This window comes from Nelumbo nucifera, chromosome 4 (genome assembly GCF_055504915.1).
Source record: "Nelumbo nucifera cultivar China Antique chromosome 4, China Antique-T2T, whole genome shotgun sequence".
Lineage (NCBI taxonomy): Eukaryota > Viridiplantae > Streptophyta > Magnoliopsida > Proteales > Nelumbonaceae > Nelumbo > Nelumbo nucifera.
The window spans coordinates 18,114,011-18,134,398 of NC_142652.1; the positions used below are offsets into that span (position 1 = coordinate 18,114,011).

The window sequence follows — 20,388 nt, forward strand, 5'->3', positions numbered from 1 at the left end:
ATAATCCAAGGAGGTCCTTCCTTACCTGAAGTAGAAACATAATTTGCAGTGACGTGTGAACTACTTGTGTGAGCAAAGGCAGTGGAGTAGACTCCAGAAGAAAAAATAGTAGAGCTATGGGTCATGTGCTCTGAGGCTCCAAAATCTATAATCCAAGGTCCTTCCTTACCTGAAGTAGAAACATAATTTGCAGTGACGTGTGAACTACTTGTGTGAGCAAAGGCAGTGGAGTAGACTCCACCAGTGCCACCTGTACCTTGTCCGCTTGCTGTTGAACTGGAACTGGCTGTATCCCGTTGGTTCTAAAGTTGCCCATACCTCTCAAGTTCGGCCCTTACTGCAGCAGCTGCAACAGACTCCAAAGCAGTTGTAGTAGGAGGGGCCGGAATGTCACCAGTAACTGTCATGTGTGCATTTCCCTTCTTATTTTTCAGTCTAGTCGGCACAAGATGTGGGATAAGCTTCCGGCAAGTATCTATTGTGTGTTTAGGCTTCTTACAGTAGTCACAGATCAAATCTCTTTTATCTTCCTTTTTTATTTCACTGCCACCCTGATCTCCACTTTGTTTAGGTTTCATAGTACTCACCATGGCAGACTGATCAGAAACAGGATTTTTCATCATCACATCTCTCCTGCTCTCCTCCCCTGACACAAAGGCATATGCCTGGGAGGGGGTAACACTGTCCCTGGAAAGAAGATGTTGTCTTGCAACATCATACTCAGGATTAAGGCCAGCAAGAAATTCAAACACCTTATACTTCTCTAGATGTTTCTGATAGGTAGTTGCATCCTTAGTGGTTTCCCAAGCAAATGTCTCTAAATGGTCAATCTCCCTGCCTTGTAGAAATAATCTGATTTCTCAACTGATAAGCCCTAGCAGCATTCTCCCTTTGTGAATAGGTTTTTGCAACCCCATCCCATATTTCCTTAGCTGTATTTGCCCATAAAAAATTTTTACCTATATGGGGCAACATGGAATTACACAACCAAGTCATCACCATATAATTTTCTTGTACCCACCGGGAGTTGTTAGTTTCGGGTTTCACTTCCTCACCAGTGATATACCCTAATTTCCCACGAACACCAATGGCCATCTTTGCATATTGTGACCATTCTAAGTAATTTGCACCATCCAACCTAACTGTAGTAATGGTCCCAGTCCCGAAAAGGTCTCCAACACATCCTCCCACTGGTGGGCTTATTTTCAACTCCGTGACCCTTCATGCTTCTAAAAAAATGTAAATAAAATAACTGAAATATGTAACAAGATCAAACGAAACACTTCTGGAACCAACAACACCTTTCTAGTGTCCTAGACTGTCTTCTCACAAAAGATTCTTTTTTCTGTGGGACGGGAGAAGAGAGAGAAGAGGCAGCCGCTCTCTCTAGAAGCCTCCAAATCAGGCAGGACTTGAACCGCCCCTTACAGAAAACTCCAAGGAACCCTAAAAAATTAGGGTGCCACTTCCTAGGTCAAAATTGAAGACTCCAATAGAAACACGACTCTTCCCCTTTCTCCAGTTTTTCTTGATTTTTATGAGAAACCCTAGACCAGCTACAGGGCACACAGATCTACCAAAAAATCCAAAAATTGGGCTTACCTGAGAACTTCGATCAGCCTCTTAAATCACCATGTAGTCGGCCGATCTAGGGCTGCATGAGGAAACAACTCAAGGAACCTTCGGCCTGCTCTGGTACCAAGTAGAAATCACTGATTGTGGATTTAGTTGAATTTCTTGTGAAAGGAAAAGGGGAGGAAGATAAAGATTTCAGTAGTAGAGAAGAAAAGAGGGAGAAAAGAGTAGGAAGATAAAGATTTCAGTAGTAGGGCGGCTACTAATGTAGTTGAACAGTCACAACTTAAAAACATAAACTAATGGGCCTAAAGCCCAACAACTTCCTAACTAAATAGCTTAAAATAAGAATAAAAAAAACAACTAGGCCCAACTCAACAATCATCTACCTGATGTTCATTTGTATTGTTTTTGTTTATTTATTTTATCATTGATGTTTGTAGAGAGACTGGGCCGAATGGGCCCTAGCCCATTAGTGTCTTTCTTATTAGTTCATTCATGTTATGTTTTCTTATTGGGCCTTTTCTTTATGGGCCTTTAGTTTTTTTTATGTTTGTTTAAGTTTAGTGTTGATGTGGATTCCTACTTAAGGGCCTCCTTGTAATTTATGTTACTTAAGCATGTTTTATAAAAGATAAGAGTAGGGGAAAGAGGAGACATTCGAGCTCCTCCTTTCTTTCTCCTTTCTTCTCCAATCTTCCTCCTTGCCGTCTCCTTTTTTGTCTCTGATTTCTTTTACTTTATTCTGAAATATTCTACTGATTTTATTAGTTTTGAATCACATCTATGTTGTTAGAATCGACTAAAGAGGGGAAGTTTAGTCTTTTCCCCCAAGTAAGGTCTTCACTGTATGTCTCCTCATATACAGGGGCATTTCAGTCTTTGTACTTTTATTTTGTTATGTTTAAGCATATGGTCGACTGGGTTAGACGAACAGTCTTCTCAGTTCGGCTGAACAGCAGTAACATGGCATCAGAGCGCCATTGATAACAGTCGATTACAGCTTTCTCAACTAACATTTCTCAGTTCGTCTTCTTTTTTTTTTCCATTTTTTTCTGGTGCGAGAAATCTGGGGTAGAAAACTGCAGCAAAACCCAGATTCCTGTGGCAACCTTTAGGGTTTCGGTGGCTTGACTTCTGGTGACAAGGGAAGAGTACAGCAGTCAAGTGAACAGAAAAAAAAAAATCTCATGTGGACTTCTGTCACCATGCGTGACAGCTGTGGTGGTCGAGTAGGTGCAGTTGTGGTGGTCTGAACTCTCTAATGAGCAGTTTCAAGAGGGATCTTTGTGGTTTTAAATCTGCTTGTTCACAGTATAGTGGTGTTTGAAGTGGCCGAATGTATGCTAGGTCTAGTACATGGTGATTGCAAGTGTGCTGGTGTGGTAGTTGCTGAACGGTAGTGCAGTGGTTGGAACTGTTTTTTTGTGTGTGACGGGCAGAACTGACTTTGTCGACTGAAATGGCATCGATGGGTGATGCGAGTGGTGACCAGAAATCTAGTGTAATGATCTCCTCTAGTTTTTTAAATGTCCAAATGACCTCCATCAAACTCAATGGTGAAAACTATATTCCGTGGACCAAGCCAGTGGAGGTGTTTCTGAAGGCTAAGAAGAAAGTGAAACATGTACGGGAGGAGAAACCTAGTGCTGAATCCCCGGGTTTTAGTGATTGGGAGCAAGAGGATGCTCAAATTATGACGTGGTTGTTGGAACAGTATGGAGCCTAGAATCAGTGTTAATTTCATGTTTTTAGATACAGCAAGGGATATATGGGAACATGCCAAGAAACTCTATTCTGGACAAGACAACACCACAAGGGTTTATCAGCTTAATCAAGAATACTTTAGTTTGCAGTAGGGAAATCAGACTCTTGAAGAATATTACGCCAGTATGAGAAATCTTTGGAATGAACTTAATGTCTATCATCCCTTGACTCTGGATGTCAAAATTCAGTAGCAACAAAGGGAACAACTAGATGTTACACGGTTCTTGGTGGGACTGAAAGCAAAGTATGAACCTGTCAGAGCACAGATATTGGGAGGATCTGCTCTCCCTACTCTAGAAGAAGTGTTTGCCCGTCTCTGTAGGATATCTCTTACCCCCACAGAGTGTAACATACCATCTGACAGATCAGCACTTGTTAGCACTCGAGGTGATTCTTATGGGCACAAAGGAGGTGGTCGTACAGTTAAGGGAGACCGTGGTAACCCTATGGGTGGTCGTGGTAGTGGAGGAGGTCGTGATTCAGGGGGAGACCGTGGCAGAGGAAGGGGGAGCACTACTAGAAAATACACACATTGTGGGAGAGAAGGACACAGTTAACTTCTGCTATGATTTGCATGGCCCACCATCAACTTGGGCTAATCATGCAGTTGTTGGTGGTAGTGAAGTCAGTGATATTCAACCAATTGATCCAGCATCTTCTACAGTCACAACTACTTCTAGGAAGGAGATGATGAGTATTCCAAGAGAGGAGTATGAGAGATTTCTTAAGGCCACCTCACATCAGAATATTGCCACCCTTGCTCATTCATTTATAGCTTGCCTAGCATCCAAACCTTCACTCTGGAGCCTCCGATCACATGACCGGGACTCCAGGCGTGGTTTCCTCTCTTTCTCCAACCTTTACATCAAATAATGTTACCCTTGCCAATGGATCTACTTCTCCCATCTATGGTGTTGGTAATGTTAACACAACATCTCTTTCTTTGACTTCTGTTTTTTACGTTCCCAAGTTTCCTTCTAATCTTATGTTTGTTAGTAAACTAACCAAATCCCTCAATTGTTCTATCACATTTTACCCTTCCTCTTGTGTTTTTTAGGATCTAACGACGGGGAAGAAGATTGATGGAGGGCATGAAGCTGGCGGATTGTATTATCTTGACGGTGGTGGATCTACATTGCACTTCAAAACTCTTTGACTCCTCTTCAGTGGCATTGTAGACTTGGCCATCCATCTCTTAAAGCTCTCAAGCTTCTTGTTCCATCATTGAGTCGTCTATCGTCTTTGCAGTGTGAGTCGTGTTAGTATGGGAAATACCATTGGGTTTCCTTCAGTCCTAGAGTCGATAGTCGCATGTTGAGTCCTTTTGATTTAGTTCATTCAAATGGTTAGGGTCCAATCGGAATTGAGTCTTATAATGGTTACAAATATTTTGTCATCTTTGTTGATGATTGTTCGAGAATGATATGGCTTTATTTAATGAAAGAAAGAAGTGAATTATTTTCCATTTTCCAAAAGTTTCATGTTGAAGTGTACACACAATTTGGTGTTTCACTTAAAATTCTTCGTCCCAACACCCCTTAGCAAAATGGGGTGGTTGAGAGGAAGAACCGACATCTACTTGAAACAGTTCAGTCTCTTCTTCATCATATGAATGTTCCTAAACATTTCTGGAGTGATGCAGTCCTAACTGCTTGTTTTCTCATTAATTGCATGCTCTCGTTCATTCTTGATGGTCGTTCTCCATTCTCCATCTTATTTCCCACTTTGTCTCCATATCCTCTGACTTCCAAGATCTTCGTGTGTGTGTGTGTGTGCTTTGTTCAGAATCTTGGTCTTGGGCTAGACAAGTTGGATACTTGTTCCATTAAATGTATCTTCCTTGGCTACTCTAGGAAGCAGAAAGGGTATAAATGCTACAACCCTATTACTCGAAAATCCTTTGTGTCCTGATGTTAACATTTTTCGAGTTGATGCCATACTTCTCTACTTTTGATATCTCTTCTCTTCTTACAGAGGTTCCTCTTCCTCTTCTGGTTGATAATTCTATCTCGGTGGTTCCCATTATGCCTGAACCTAATCCTACCCAATGTAGGAGTGTACTGAAAGACCACCAATTCGTAAAGTGTATACTCATCGACAAAGGCCAGCACCCCCACCACCTTCTACTCTAATGGCTGATCCAGCTCTTTACCCAACCGAATTGCCTTCTGATCATGACCTTCCTATTGCATTGCGAAAAGGTAAACGTAGTTGCACGCTACATCCTATATCCAATTATGTTTTTGTATCTCACCTTTCTGCTTCCCATCGTGAGTTTATTACCCCGTTGTCCTCTGTATCTACACCCAAGGATGTTCAGGAGGCTCTTACCTCACCAAGGTAGCGAAAAGCTATGGAAGAGGAACTCTCTACTCTTCATCACAACCATACATGGGAACTCACCAATCTTCCCCCAGGTAAACATGTTGGTTGTAAGTGGGTGTATATTGTTAAGTATCTACCAGATGGGAGAGTGGAATGCCTGAAAACCTGTTTAGTTGCAAAAGGATACTCTCAACTTTATGGTGTAGACTATGTCGAAACCTTTTCTCTAGTTGCAAAGATTGGCTCAATACGTGTGTTGATTTCCTCAGTTGTCTTGCATGATTGGCCTCTCTTTCAACTTGATATTAAAAATGCCTTTCTCCATGGTGATCTTCTAGAGGAAGTGTACATGGAGCAACCACCAAGGTTTGTTGCTCAGGGGGAGGATGGTAAGGTGTGTAAGCTCAAGAAGGCGATCTATGGGCTCAAATAGTCTCCCCGTGCTTGTTTTGGAAAATTCAGTGAAGTGGTTAAGGAGTTTGGAATGAGGCAATGTCAAGTTGTCCATTCAGTATTTAGCCATGACTCTGTGGCCGGGAAGATCTTGCTAGTAGTGTATGTGGATGACATAGTCATAATTGACAGTGATAGAGTTGGGATTGATAGATTGAAGACATTCCTATAAAATCACTTTCTGACAAAAGGTCTTGGGAAGTTGAAGTATTTTCTAGGTATAAATGTTGCCAGATCAAAGGTGTTGCCAGATCAAAGGGAAGGCATCAACCTCTGTCAGCGGAATATGTTTTTGACCTGTTGGAAGAAACAATGTTATAAGGTGCTAAACCAGCTAAAACTCCCATGGAACTGAATGTGAAGTTGGGAAGTGACACAGGTGAATTGTTTGATAATCTTGGAAGGTATAGAAGGCTAGTGGGAAAACTGAATTATCTAACTATCACTAGGCCTGGCATCTCTTTTGTTGTCAATGTGGTAAGCCAGTTTATGCAGAATCCTTAGGTGCCTCACTGGGATGCAGTTCTTAGAATTGTGCAGTATTTGAAGGGGGCCCTAGGTCGTGGGTTACTATACAAGCCAGGAGGTGATCTTGAAATAGTTGGATACACTGACGTAGATTGGGCTGGCTCTATATCAGACAGGAGATCCACTACAGGTTATTGCACCTTCCTAGGAGGAAATCTAGTGACATGGAAGAGCAAGAAGCAGACTGTTGTAGCAAGGAGTAGTGCAGAAGCAAAATATAGGGCCATGGCACATACTACATGTGAACTAGTATGGTTGAAGAATCTATTGCAGGAAATCGGGTTTTCAATAAGCAAACCCATGAAATTATACTGTGACAACCAGGCTGCAATTCACATCTCATCCAACCCAATTTTTCATGAGAGAACTAAAGACATAGAGGAAGATTGCCACTTTGTAAGGGAAAAGGTCATCAATGGTGAGATAATTACTGAGCATGTGAGAACAAGTGATCAATGGGCAGATCTGTTCACTAAAAGGTTGAGTTCGGGAAGAGTGAGCTATATATGTAACAAGCTGGGATTATATGATATATACTCTCCAGCTTGAGGGGGTGTTAGAGTCGACTAAAGAGGGGTAGTTTAGTCTTTTCCCCTAAGTAAGGTGTTAGCTGTAGATCTCATATGCAGGGGCATTTCGGTCTTTGTACTTTTATTTTGTTATGTTTAAGCATATGGTCGACTGGGTTAGACGAACAGTCTTCTCAGTTCAACACTATTCATTCTCTTCTTCTTCTTCTTCTCTCTTTTCTCTCTCTTTCCTCAGTTCGGCTGAACAGCAGTAACAGATGTAATTGGTGGTAAAAAAACTCTATGTTTAGTCTCCCACCATCTTCTGTATGGTGCTTTATAATTTCAGTAAATGGATGCATTATGACTGGCATTTCCATTGTAATTGACAACAGGCTCGAGGTGGAGTCAGCTCCTGCTATTGTGTTTCTGAAAGATCCAGGGGTTAAACCTATGGTGTATCATGGTAAGCTAACTATGAGTGTCAGTTACTCCTTTTCGCATTTTTCCTTTTGTCCCTTATGTTGCTGTTTCTAAAAGCTGTAGTTAATGTTGCCAGCTTCAACAAGCTAACTATTTTTGTTCTACATTGCAGGATCCATCAACAATTCAGAGTTCTTAAATATTGTGGAAAAAAATAAACAGCACGGTAATAGCACTATTCTTTTGAATCTCTGCTGGCATTAGGTAACTTGTTTTAAATTTAATTGCTCACATCCTTTTGCTTCATGGAAAACTTTACCCTCTTTTGTGAAGGAACACTTTCGGTGAGTACCTTCCCCCACCGGATGGTGTGGTAAAATTGAGTTTTGATGGAAGTTGCCAAGGCAATCCCGGACCATCGGGAATTGGTGGGATTCTGAGAGACAAAGACAGCAATATGTTGTCTCTATTTTCAGGACCAGTGGGTGAAGGTGATTCAAAAGGGCAGAGCTACTAGCAGCGGTACAAGGTATACAGATGGCTAGTCAAAGTGGTGTGACAAATCTGCTAGTAGAAGGGGATTCCAAGGTGGTAGTAGGCTGGCTAATTAGGCCAGAAACAGTTTGTTGGGGCTACAGGGATCTGTTAAAGAAAGTTAAATGGATGACAAGGAGTATGACTGTCAGGTTTCAGTGGGTTAGAAGATCAGCAAATGCAATGGCTGATTCTCTGGCCAAGCAGGGGGTGTCAAGGGGAGATCTATTTTGGGCTACTTTGTAATTGTGTCTCAGGCTTGGGCAGTTTTGGTGTATATGGTTCAGTCCTAGGGGGGTAACATCTCGTGCCTCCTCCTAGGCTGATTGTATTTTTGTTATTTAATTTAATAAAATTGCTCTCACTTATCAAAAAAAAATAAAAAATTAAGCTCTGGAAGTTGCTATAGTGGTTGACTCAGAAATGGTGTTCTGAACTAGATATCAGATAAAAAAAAAGTTGAAAAATGTATCTCATTGTTTCTGTTCTCCAGTGTTAAACCTTCTTTGTTTTCTTTTCCACTTTAATGATAAGAGTTCGTCAAAAAAAATAAGGATTATGCTAAGGAAAAAAGAGAAGAAAAGAACACCTGGATGTGGGCATAGATTGAACGACTTATGACCAGCTTATTGATGCTGAATAACTCTAAGACTCTAGTTTTGAGTTATTTGAGATTTGAATGAGTTTTCATGCTTTAAATTTATTTTCTAGGAATTGATTTTTGGTTAGGTTTTATTCTTAATTTGGGTTTAGGAGTTGCAAGTTGTAACTTCATTATTTGCATTGTATTTGATCTAGTTATGGTATCAATAGAGGTTTGGGGTTGGAAAAATCAAGATGAAAAGTATATAGAAACAAATATTAGATCCATGGTTAATGATTTTCTGGTTAATGCCAATGGAGAAAAAGCAGGAAATTAGGAATGTCTAAGTAGTGAGGCAAATTGATTGGGTGATTGTTTATGATGGCTTCTAGTAATCAGTTGGCAAATTCCATTTCTGGAAAGTGCAATCTTTCTGTCATATCTTGCCTCTGGAAATGGAGAACTGATGTAGGATGCTTAGGAGCCACAATTTCTGATGCTTCTAGCTGGAACATAGCAAATATTACTAATTTCTGTTTATGACAACCCTATAACTGAGTGATTATGCATTTCTTGATTTTGGAAGTCTGGAATGGTTGCAATTGCATCTCTCAGAAAGGAAGATTTTTTTTTTTTCTGAGAAGAATGAGGCTTGGAATGATTGGAGTTGCTCTTTGATATTATTATCATTCTTTTGATAGTATGGGCATATGACTAGGTTTTTAAGTCTCAGGCTTTTTCCTTGCATTGCTGGTTCCAATCCCAAATGGAGGGCAGTTGCATCAGTTGGCAGCCAGAAAAACCTTCTGCTATACAATTTCATGAATCCTAAAATCAATGAATGGCAAGAAGGAATTGATTTGGTCAACCCTAGATAGTTGGTGTGGGGCTTAGATAATGTTGACAATAAATGATGGTGTACTTTGCAGCTTAAACAATTCAGTTTCCAGATTAAGGGCTGTTCCTTATTATTATTATTTTTTCTTTCTTCTTTCCAGAACTTCCACAATTGAGGAGCATAACATCAATGGAGTTGGGTTGTGATGCACGGGGCTATTCCCGTGCAGGATATGATACCACAACTTGGTACTGTGTGGTTCTTGCCGGAAGGCCAAGCCTGGAACTTAATAAAATGCGTGAAGTAAGTTCTGTTCTCTAATGTGTTCCTTTTTTTCAATCTTGTTCTTAAGATTCTTAGGCAGCTATATGGCAGCATTGATAACTTAATGCAATCTTTAGGCATCACTACTAGATACCATCATTACTTGTCTCATGTTTGCATTCATTGTTTGTCATTAATTTGTCTATATTATCTAATGGCCATTAATAACAGAAATATATTTTACACTCTCATAGACCATGCGCAGGGTCCAAGTTATATTATCAAATGATGATAAACCCAATGCAGCTGATAGTGTTCATTTCTTGGATTTAAGGCCTGCAACTGATGCATTGAAGGAGAAACGTTTAACATTTACATGGCTTGATGGAGAAACCCAAAAGGTGAGTCTTTACCAACATGATTGATTTAAAAAAAATGTGAAGCAACCAAATACAAAGTTTGAGTATGATTTCAGTCATGTGATTTCTGGAGTGGTAGTTATTTTCAAGGAACAGTTCAACTTAAAAGTTTAAGCTGTTAGGTTAGATCCCTGTATAGGTTTTATTCTCCAACATGCCCACTCACATGAATGCCTGTTGGGCTTGAAGTGAATAAGTAAAGGTCCACCAAATCACCAATACCTTGTGCTGAAATTTAATTAATTATAAGGGGGGAGATGAGGATCAAGCACTAGACCACTTGGTCAAACAGGCTTTGGTACCATGTCAAGGAACCGTTCAACCTAAAAGCTTAAGCTGTTAGATGAGGTCCCAGAATAGGTTTTTATTCTCTAACAGTTATAAACTCTTTGGAGATTATAGCATAGAATCATGGGAATTGGGATGTTTAATGAAGCCTTAAAAGCAAGGTTGCATGCAGCTCTAAGGTAGCATCTATGGATGTATGTTGCACTCAAATATAGAGAGAGAGAACTTTTTGTGAAGTTGCTGTAGCCTTTTCACTTACAGCAGTAGTATAAATACTGCCAAAATGATACCCTTAAGGTTGGGTTGATTTTTATCAAGTTTTGATCCATAGAGTTGCTGCTCTATTTGAAGTCAGAGTGGGGCTGTCAACAGATCAAGATTCATGATCCAAATCAAGTCCAACTAAGCAATTTTGCACTTGGCAGATCCATTTATAATATTATCAAATTTGGGTTTGTCCTGATCCTATCTGAATAGTGTATTTGTATGTATACAAGTATACATGCATATTGCTGACATATATTTATTATTAAGTTGGTTGGGGCATTCAGTTATCAAGTGAAGGGTAAGGGTTATAGAGTCTCATCTTTTTGCTAATTCTGTAAAGTTGATAATATATCAAAGTCTGATTTAGTTTGATTGTTTAGAGTTATGATATTATAAATATATAGTTGGAACCAAATCTAATCTGTTGAAGGCCCTAGGTTGTCTATTACAGAGAGAGAGGAGGCTACATTATAATTAACATTTTACAAACAAGAAAAAGGCTGATCTAATTTAAAAAGAAAACATTCTTGAGAAAGGGTAACAAAATTTTGAATAATATATGTAGAAAACGCCATTTTGTATTCAGTTCTTTTGCATAATTATAATTTCCACATAGTTAAAGCTATCATTGTACAAAAGCCTAGGTAGATAAAAAGCTATGTGGCAAATTATATATAAAAGCTATTGAAATGATTTTTGGAAATTATATCCGCCTAGTTTTTCATGTACATAATTTCCCAAGCTATCACTATACAACAACTAGCTTTACATCTACCTAGTTATTCATGTCAATTGGCCTTGGCAATTACAATTTTCTCATTTCCTATAAAAAAAATACAATTTTTTATATATCCTTATGGACATGATTTTCAACAAGACAATGGTGAGGATCCATAGCTAAGAGTTGTAATGAAGATACTTTCTGTCCTAAAGGCTCAGCTGGAAAGAGTACAAATGCAAATATGTATAACTTAAATACATACAAAATATAAGGTTTTGCACTCTACATATTTGCATTTGTACTCCTTCCAAACTCAGCCTAAAGGAGTAGGAGCAAATGTGAGGAGACAAACTTGCAATGTGTGAATGTGAATTGTGATATCTTTGCCTATTACATCTTATTGTTTTAAGTGGATAACGAGATTGGTCTTCTTTCTTATGTGGGTTATATTAACATGTAGTACTTTCTATAGTATTTTATTTATGAGGGTGGACCTTGACTCAATGATTGGGTTGCTGCTCTGGAACCTGGATGACCAGGGTTTAAATCTTGGAAACAGCCTCCCTATATATGCAGGGGGTAAGGTTCGTACATCTGTCCCTCCCCAGACCCCACATTGGAAGGAGCCTTGTGTACTGGGCAGCCCTTTTTCTACTCTATTTAGTTTAAGATGAAACATAGTCATATATTACGTTAGCTTAAAATGATTTTGTATTCAGTTCTTTTGAATATCTTGATACATATATGAAATCCACAAACCAAGTACATTGTCCTCCACAAATTTGTTTTTTTTTTTTTGAAGAAAAAGTTAACTTTATTCGAAGAAAAGAAAGGTACATGAGGAGATGTACACAGCAATTAAGCACTCAGAAAGTTACATAGGCAAAAAACTATCACTAAAAAGGGAATCCCTGTGAGCACCGGATTTAGCTAGACTGTCGGCTTTAGAATTTAGTTCCCTCGGAATCCAGACTACATGAGCATTTAGAGAAGAGAGGATGTCTCTCGCTTCAGCCAGGTAATGGGCTAAAGCCCAAGGCCCACTGTCAGGGTTAGAAAGTCAGTTAATGGTGTTGGCTGAATCTCCTTTAATGGTAAGGTTTAGTAAGCCCATGTCTTTTGCAATCCTGATGCCAGTTAGAGCTGCCATGACGTCGGCCTTTGTTGAGGAGGCTATCCCAATTGGCCCACTAAAAGCCCATCTGATATTGCCATTTCTGTTTTGAATTACCCCTCCAATACCTGCAGCACCTGGGTTTCCAAAAGCACTCCCGTCAAAGTACAAGATCGTCTACCCTTCCACTTCAGATCTGAAACTGCGGGAAGTGATGAGCTGTTTATGATTAGAGTGAAGAAAATTTATGGTGTTTCTTTGAAGGTCATCAAAAGTAACTCCTCTGAAGTAAATTGAGTTGGAGGTCCACAAGAAACATCTATAACAGATTATAGAAATCAGCTCTTCAAAGTTTTTTGTTCTGTTGGTAAAGACCCGGTTGTTTCTCTCTTCCCAAATGCTCCAGAAGATAGCATGAGCAGCAGACAGCCATAAAGTTTTTCCTCTTTTGCTTAAACCTCTTCCGGACCATTGCCCTAAGCAATCAACCACATTTTCTGGGAATGCCCAGCTGTATTCAAAGAGTGATAGAAAGAAATTCCAAAATTTTCTAGTTTCCTCACAGTGAATCAGGATGTGGTTGATAGATTCCCCAGCTTTAAGGCAGAAACAGCACACATGGGGAGAAAGATAATACCTTCCATGGTTCTTTTTCTGAAGGAGGTCGTAAGTATTGATTTTCTTTAAGCTGGCTTCCCACACAAAAAAGCATACCCTGAAAGGGATATGAGCACACCAAATTCTCTTGTAGGGGTACTGATCAGTAGATTGATCTTCCCTAACTAAAGCCTTGAAGCAAGACTTGGTTGAAAACTTACCTGATGGGTTCAGGGTCCAAACACGGAGATCTGGGGAAATTTGGGAGAGGTATACCTCTCTCAGGGTATGCAAGAAGCTAGTGATTTCACTAAATTCCAGGTCCCTTGGAGGTCTCCTGAGATTTAGATTCCAATTGAAGTAAGGGGGGGAGGGGGGTAAAACCTGGGATATGGAAGCTTCTTGGTTTATGGTAAGGCTGAATAGGCGAGGGAAGGAGTTGGCTAGGGTAGAATTACCCCACCATAGATCAGTCCAAAACTTAATTCTATTGCCCTTTCCCACCTTATATCTGATAAAGGATATGAAAAAAGTGTAGTTTGAGATTATACCTTTCCAAGGGTGGGTGTCTTTGACCCGATTCAAGTGGAGCTTGCTATCCCAACCGTTGGCGTGCTTTCCGTATTTGCTAGTAATTACAGCAGTCCAAAGTGCATTTGGTTCAAGAGGGAATCGCCACAACCATTTACTGAGAAGAGCTGAGTTTCTTTCTTTCAAGTGGCCTACTCCCAATCCACCTCCCTCCTTTGGTTTGCTAACCTGAGACCACTTCACAAGGTGAGAGCCCCTTTCCCCGCCTCCTTCCTAAATGATGTTTCTCTGAAGTTTTTCTACCTGAACTGCTATCTTGTTGGGCATGCGGAAGATGGAGAGGTAGAATGTGGGAAGGTTTGCCAATGCTGCTCTAACTAGATTGAGCCTCCCCCCTTTTGATAAGTAGTTCCTTTTCCATGTGGCTAACTTCTTCTCACATTTTTCTAGAATTGGTTCCCAAAAGTTTTGATTTCTCGGGTTTCCTCCAAGGGGCATCCCCAGATAGAGGAAGGGGAGGTTTTCTGCCTTACAGCCCAAGATCTCTGTGAAAGTGTCCAAGGAGTGAGCACCAGATAGATTTAGGCCAGCAATACTGCTCTTTGCGAAGTTTACTTGCAGTCTAAAAATCCATTCAAAACAGGTGATGACCCATTTCAGATTTGATACAAATTCTTCATCAGCCTCTAGGAAAAGGATGGTATCATAGGCAAACTGGAGATGAGATATCTGGGTGGCTTCCCGTCCGACTTCAAAACCTCTCAAAAGACCGAGAGATAGCCTTATTCACCAGTTGGCTAAAGATTTATGTGACTAGAGTAAAGAGCAATGGGGAGAGGGGGCAGCCTTGTCTTAATCCTCTGCTAGCATTAAAATATCCTTTTGGTTGCCCGTTTATTAGAACTGAGAACCAGGTGGAGCTTATACATCCCTCAACCCACTGAATCCACTTGTATCCAAATCCTATTAATCTCATTATTTCTGTGAGACACTCCCAATCTACTTTGTCGTATTCTTTTTCCAAATCGAGTTTCACAATCACCCCTGGTTTGCCATTCATCTTCCTCTCTTCAACGCATTCGTTTGCTATTAGGATGCTGTCAATGATTTGTCGTCCTTTGACCAAAGGAAACTGATTTGGGGAAATGATTCCCCCTAGGACTTTTAGTCTTTCGGCTAGAACCTTTGCTAAAGTTTTGTATACATTCCCAGTCAAGCTGATAGGTCTGAAATCTTTTGCTTCTAAAGTACCCTTTCTCTTGGGAATCAAGCATATGAAATTAGAATTGTTTCCTTTGTGACAATGGCTGAATGATAGAAATCATTAAACACCTGCATCAAATCTGAACTAATTATGCTCCAACAAATCTGATAAAATAGAATTGGGAAACCATCAGGGCCTGGGGCTCTATCTCCATCCATGCTAAAGACAGCATCCTTCACTTCTTGATCTTGAAACTCTCTTTCTAACCACAGACTATTCTCCTCCGACAGTTTAAACCCTTCCCAAAAGGTTATGGAGAGTTTTCTGTTTTCTTTCTTTGGGTAAAGATCTTTAAAGAAGTATAGGAAAGCTTCAGAAATTTCCTCGGGGTCCTCCACTTCTCATTGCCCAATTTTTAATTTTGTTATAAGATTTCTTTTCCGCCTCTCAAATGCATATATGTGTCAGAACCTGGAGTTATTGTCTGAAGGGATGAGAGATCCATCATATGGACGCCCAAATCTTGCGGAATGAAGGGGCGAATTTCAAAAATTTTTCTCTCCCTTTCAATTGGGAATCGCATTCCCTATTTAGAAAATCATATTTTCAAGGATCAATCTTGAACCATAAACTGAACCAAGTCTGAACCAAAAGGAGTAGGAGAGGATTATACCTGATACGGAGAAAAAGTATCTCCCAACGAAGGTGTTCACGCTCAAGGAAGGATCCAAAGACTGCTCCCACTGAAGATGGCGCAGTGCAGGATGGAGCAGAATCAGCAGTATTCTTCTCCAAGAATTCTGTCCTTTGCAAGAAACAGCAAGATGGCACGTGAGCACAGCTTCCTATCAATTCTTTCTCAAAGAACTGATGTCAAGATCAAATCTTGACTTCTCCCACAACTAGAGATCGAACTGGATGTCTGGCGGCTATAGGAAGGAGGCGTCAAGAAAGATCTTTTGCAGGGATTGCAGAAATCTTTCTTCACTGATTTCAGCTCTAAAGAGGATCTGATTATGTGATTCTTCTAGAGGCTGCCACCCCCTCCTTTTGTAATCCTAAAAGGTCAGCTCCTAATCCAATTAGGAGCTGCTGATCCAAATCATATTTGGATCAGACATCCTTTTAGATGATAAGGATAAACCCTTATCTTATCTGCAGATTAAATCAGCCCTCTCCTAATCTCATTAGGAGGCTTTTAGATCTGAATCATATTCAGATCTGGACTCTCTAAGTGGATAGGGTTAAGACCCTATCCTATCTGCTGATCCATCTCAGAATTTGCCCATATTTAACTTATTAAATAAGTCCAGTTCGAAATGGGCTTTAGGCCCATTAAGCATATGTGCTCATTTAACCTCCCTAACTACTGCCCAGTTGGGCTTCCTTGTATGGCGTGGGACCCAAGCATTGATCTACACATCAGCCACATGGGTTCGGCCCAACTTTTGTTACAAGGCCTGGCCGAATACACTGTTATGGACAGTGCACCCCCTGAAACCCATCAAATGGGCTCTATGGGCCCAACACTTACCCCAAGTGGTCCCTGGGCCAAGCCACCTTGTAACACCCAGGGGTTGTGGGCAGATGCAAGATTAGCCCATCAGGTATTATTCTCAATGGTCTTACACTTAACCTCTCAGCCCATAATGATCATACACTGCCCGACAAGAGAGGACCTCTCCCTCGACTGCAAGGAACAGTGTTGCACTCTCTACTTATATGGATCCCGGGAATCAAAACCTTTTTGCAAACATTTTAGAAACCATAATATATATATTTTTATATCTCATATAAAATATACTTTACAAAACAAATCTCAACGATTGAAATCGGCTGTCGGCAGTCTTGGTTTCCATCAGTGAGAGTGCATCCCCGATCATTACCTTTGTCCGACAAAGGGAATGATCCTGTCATTATGATCACCCACTCAGATGAATTCTTAGACTGTCCCAACATACCCAGGTTTTGACCCCCGCTAAAGATCTCATTGATTGGTACATCAAAGACAGCCCAATCCGACACGTAGTGCAGTATCATAATCGAGTCTAGGGGTCGGGTGTAACTTTTCAGTTTCGCCCATCAATCTCTAAGGTCCAGGGCAATATTGGAAATCTGGTTCAGTTCAAAGATTCAATTAATCCTACACTGTATGTGCCTAGGGTCTCACCCTGGCAGTTGAGACAGGCCACCCCAACCGACTTGGTGGCACAACAGTGTCATCCTTATCAGGATAGGTCTCCCCAGACCGACCCACTGGCTGTGAACATTCTAAACTAACACGAGTCTCATTAAGTGTCCAGTTTACGGGCATTACATAGAAACATACCAAGGGAACATGAATCAAATATGCACTTTTATTCATTTACAATAAACTCATAAAGTACATCATTCTGATTGAAACTAAGGGCATACAAAACTGTCCAACATTGTCCCCCTCCTTTAACCATCTGACCCTAGATCGCTGTTTCCAGTAAACTTCTTCTCTTCTTACTACCTGTTCCCATTCTTTTCTTAGCTCAAATCTTCTCCTTCTTTCGTTCTCATTTAGGTGCCTACTTTGCTCCTTTTGGTCTATATCATCCAATTCGGATAAGATTGCTGATTTCTCTTCCTTGAAGGCTTTAAATTCCTCTTTGGCTCATCCTTTTAGCTTCCTTTTTACATATTTTAATTTTTCCAGAAATCTGTACCCTGGCCAACCTTCTGTCTTGCATTCCTCCCATCATGAGGCAACCTTTTTGCAGGAATCTTTGTGATCCGTCCAGAATTTTTCCAGCCTAAAAGGGTTTTTTCCTCTGATCACCAAATCTGTACTTAGGGTGATAGGCCAGTGGTCCGAAGTACATCGGGAGCAGATCTCCTGAAAGGTCAGGGGGTAATGAGCTTCCCAATCTGAAGTAATTAAGAATCTGTCAAGCCTACAACTTGTGGCATTCTCCTGCATGTTCGACCAGGTAAAGTTACCATTCCTTAGGGGAGGTCATGCAGCCTGTGTCTGGATATGAAGTTGGAGAACTCCCTCATGCTTCTATTTGCCCTCTTCCCATTCGAATGTTCTTGACTGAATCTCGTGACATTGGAGTCTCCTCCCACAACCCATGGAATCTCATCATGTTCATGCAGTGAATCCAGCTCTTCCCAAAATCTACTCCTATTTGATGGATCATTAGGGCCATAAACTGCTGTTAGGATCCAGGTAAAATCATCTGGCTTGTTTGTGAAAAGCAGTGAAAGAGAGGATTCACCTCTATCAACTTCCACTCCTGAAACCACATCTTCTCTCCACATGACAAGGATTCCTCCTGAAGTGCCTATGGCTGGGAGTGTAGCCCATTTTCTGCCTCTTAAACCCCAGATTGCTCTGATTAACTTTCTGTCCACCTCTTCCTTTTTGGTTTCTTGAATCAGAATAATGTCAGGATTCTCTCTTCGGAAAGTATCTTTTACTAAGCTTCTCTTTATTTCTCCACCCAACCCCCTTACATTCCAGCTCAGGATTTTCATCTTAACCCCTGATGATCTTACCCCCCTTACCTTTTCTTCTACTCCCTTCTCCTGCATATTCCGAAATGTTTTGTTGCCATTGTTGTTTTTTTATAATGTCACCAACAAAATTTATTGATACAAAATGTTTTGTTGCAAGACCTTTTGTCTTGTTTGACTGAGACAAGCACCTTGTTTAGCACCTCCTTCCTCCGGCAATTTTTATTTTGTAGGTGCCGCCACCTCAGGGGCACCTTTGCAAACTGTTTTTGGTTGTTGAAGTGAAAGGTCTTTTTCCTTGTATTATATTTTCCATCACCCTGACACACTGAAGGAATTTCATGTATAAGTGCTCATTCTAGCATTATCTGAAACATTGCATTTCTTTAATATAAAATGATCGGCTAATGTTAATCCACTAACATTTTCTGTTGATCCAGGGATATTGTTTTTTCTACCTCCATTCAGAAAATAGCTATGAAACCTGTGGTCCAAGAAGGGATCCTAATGATGTACCTCAATTATTTATTGTGCGTTACAAAAGAAATTCTACAGAGGCTGATATAAAGGTTGAGAGGAAACCTAGAACCATTTGGGATACACTTCAAGACAACGATGTGGATCCAGCATCACAGCTAGTGGCAAGATATAATGATTCAGGGGATATTCCACAGGTATGAAATGCAATTATTCAAAAATGGTTTGCTTTTCACCATTTAGAATGCAAGCTTGTTACATTACTGCTGATAACTAGCAATTTGATAATTATATTTTTGTAACATATCAGTTACACTCCCAACTAACTTTTTAGTGTCTTTTGTTTCTAATCTCACTGGATATCAGAGATAAGGATGCAAGTTCAACAAACTTGATAGGAAAAATACAATGCAATACCCATTTATCATCCTATCAAGATTTTTTTCCTTTTCCTTTTGGCAGTTACATTATTGCATCTCTTCTTTTTTTCTACCATGACTCGGTTTGGAAAAAGTACAAATATAAATATGTACAATACAAATATATACAAAGTACAAGGTTTTGTACTCTACATATTTATATTTATACTCTTTCCAAACTGACCCCACAGAACAAAGCTATATTTGTAATAAGGTTTAAGCATAAACTCTTATGGATCATATTCTCTTTCTGTTTTGAATAACTGATATCCAGAGCTAATTGGTTATATTTCATAATTTAGAAACTGAGCAATGGTATTGAAGTTTTATTTATTCATATTTTCCTAGAAACATAAATGTATATCTGTGACTGATGAGCAAGTTACAAACCATGGGCAATCCGGGATTGGCAGGAATAGGAGGTGTCTTCAGAAATTCTGAAGACGGGGTGGTGGTGTTATATTCATGACCTATTGGAGTTGGAAACTCTCTGAAAGCAGAACTGTGTGCACTGTTGCAAGGACTTTGATTAGCAAAGCAACTGGGATACTGACAGGTGGAGGCAGAAGAAGATTCTAAGATTGTTTACTTCATGAGCAAGATGTAGTAGTCATGTTCTGTGGACTTTCAGCAGGCATGCCTTCAGAGAAGTAGAAAGTATCTCCAAGGAACTAAATGCTGAATTTAAGTGGGTTGGACTGCAAATGAGATGGCTGATACCCTTGCTAAACAGGGGGTCATGAGACAGCAACTCTTTTGGGCTTCACTGTAATTGTTTTAGTTGTTTGGGTTGGCGGTCTATTCATCACTTTGTACTAGTCTCTCTTTTCAATTAATAAAATAAATTTTTCTTGCTGATCAAAACAAAGTCACAAACCATGGCATAAATTAATTTCTCCATCTGTTACTCAATATTATGCTTTTCTCATGTCCCATCTTATTATATTCTATCTGCAGGTCATTAAGTGGGTATCACAAATAATCAAAGATGGTGACTCCAGGGATCTCCCCTTCTTTGTAAGTTACCATTCATAACCTTGTGCCATGCTTTCAAGATCAGACATCA

The 20,388-nt window shown here is 40.1% G+C and overlaps 1 protein-coding gene across 1 annotated transcript in view; it reads left to right on the forward strand.

The window, feature by feature from the left end:
- The window catches only part of LOC104598200 (DNAJ heat shock N-terminal domain-containing protein), a 79,210-nt gene that overhangs the window by 56,112 nt on the left and 2,710 nt on the right, over nt 1-20,388 (forward strand). Inside the window, exons 13-18 of the mRNA XM_088904404.1 lie at nt 7,553-7,623; nt 7,753-7,806; nt 9,696-9,838; nt 10,054-10,200; nt 18,867-19,100; nt 20,280-20,339. Coding sequence (XP_088760530.1) covers nt 7,553-7,623; nt 7,753-7,806; nt 9,696-9,838; nt 10,054-10,200; nt 18,867-19,100; nt 20,280-20,339 — 709 coding nt within the window. The remainder of the gene's footprint in view (nt 1-7,552; nt 7,624-7,752; nt 7,807-9,695; nt 9,839-10,053; nt 10,201-18,866; nt 19,101-20,279; nt 20,340-20,388) is intronic.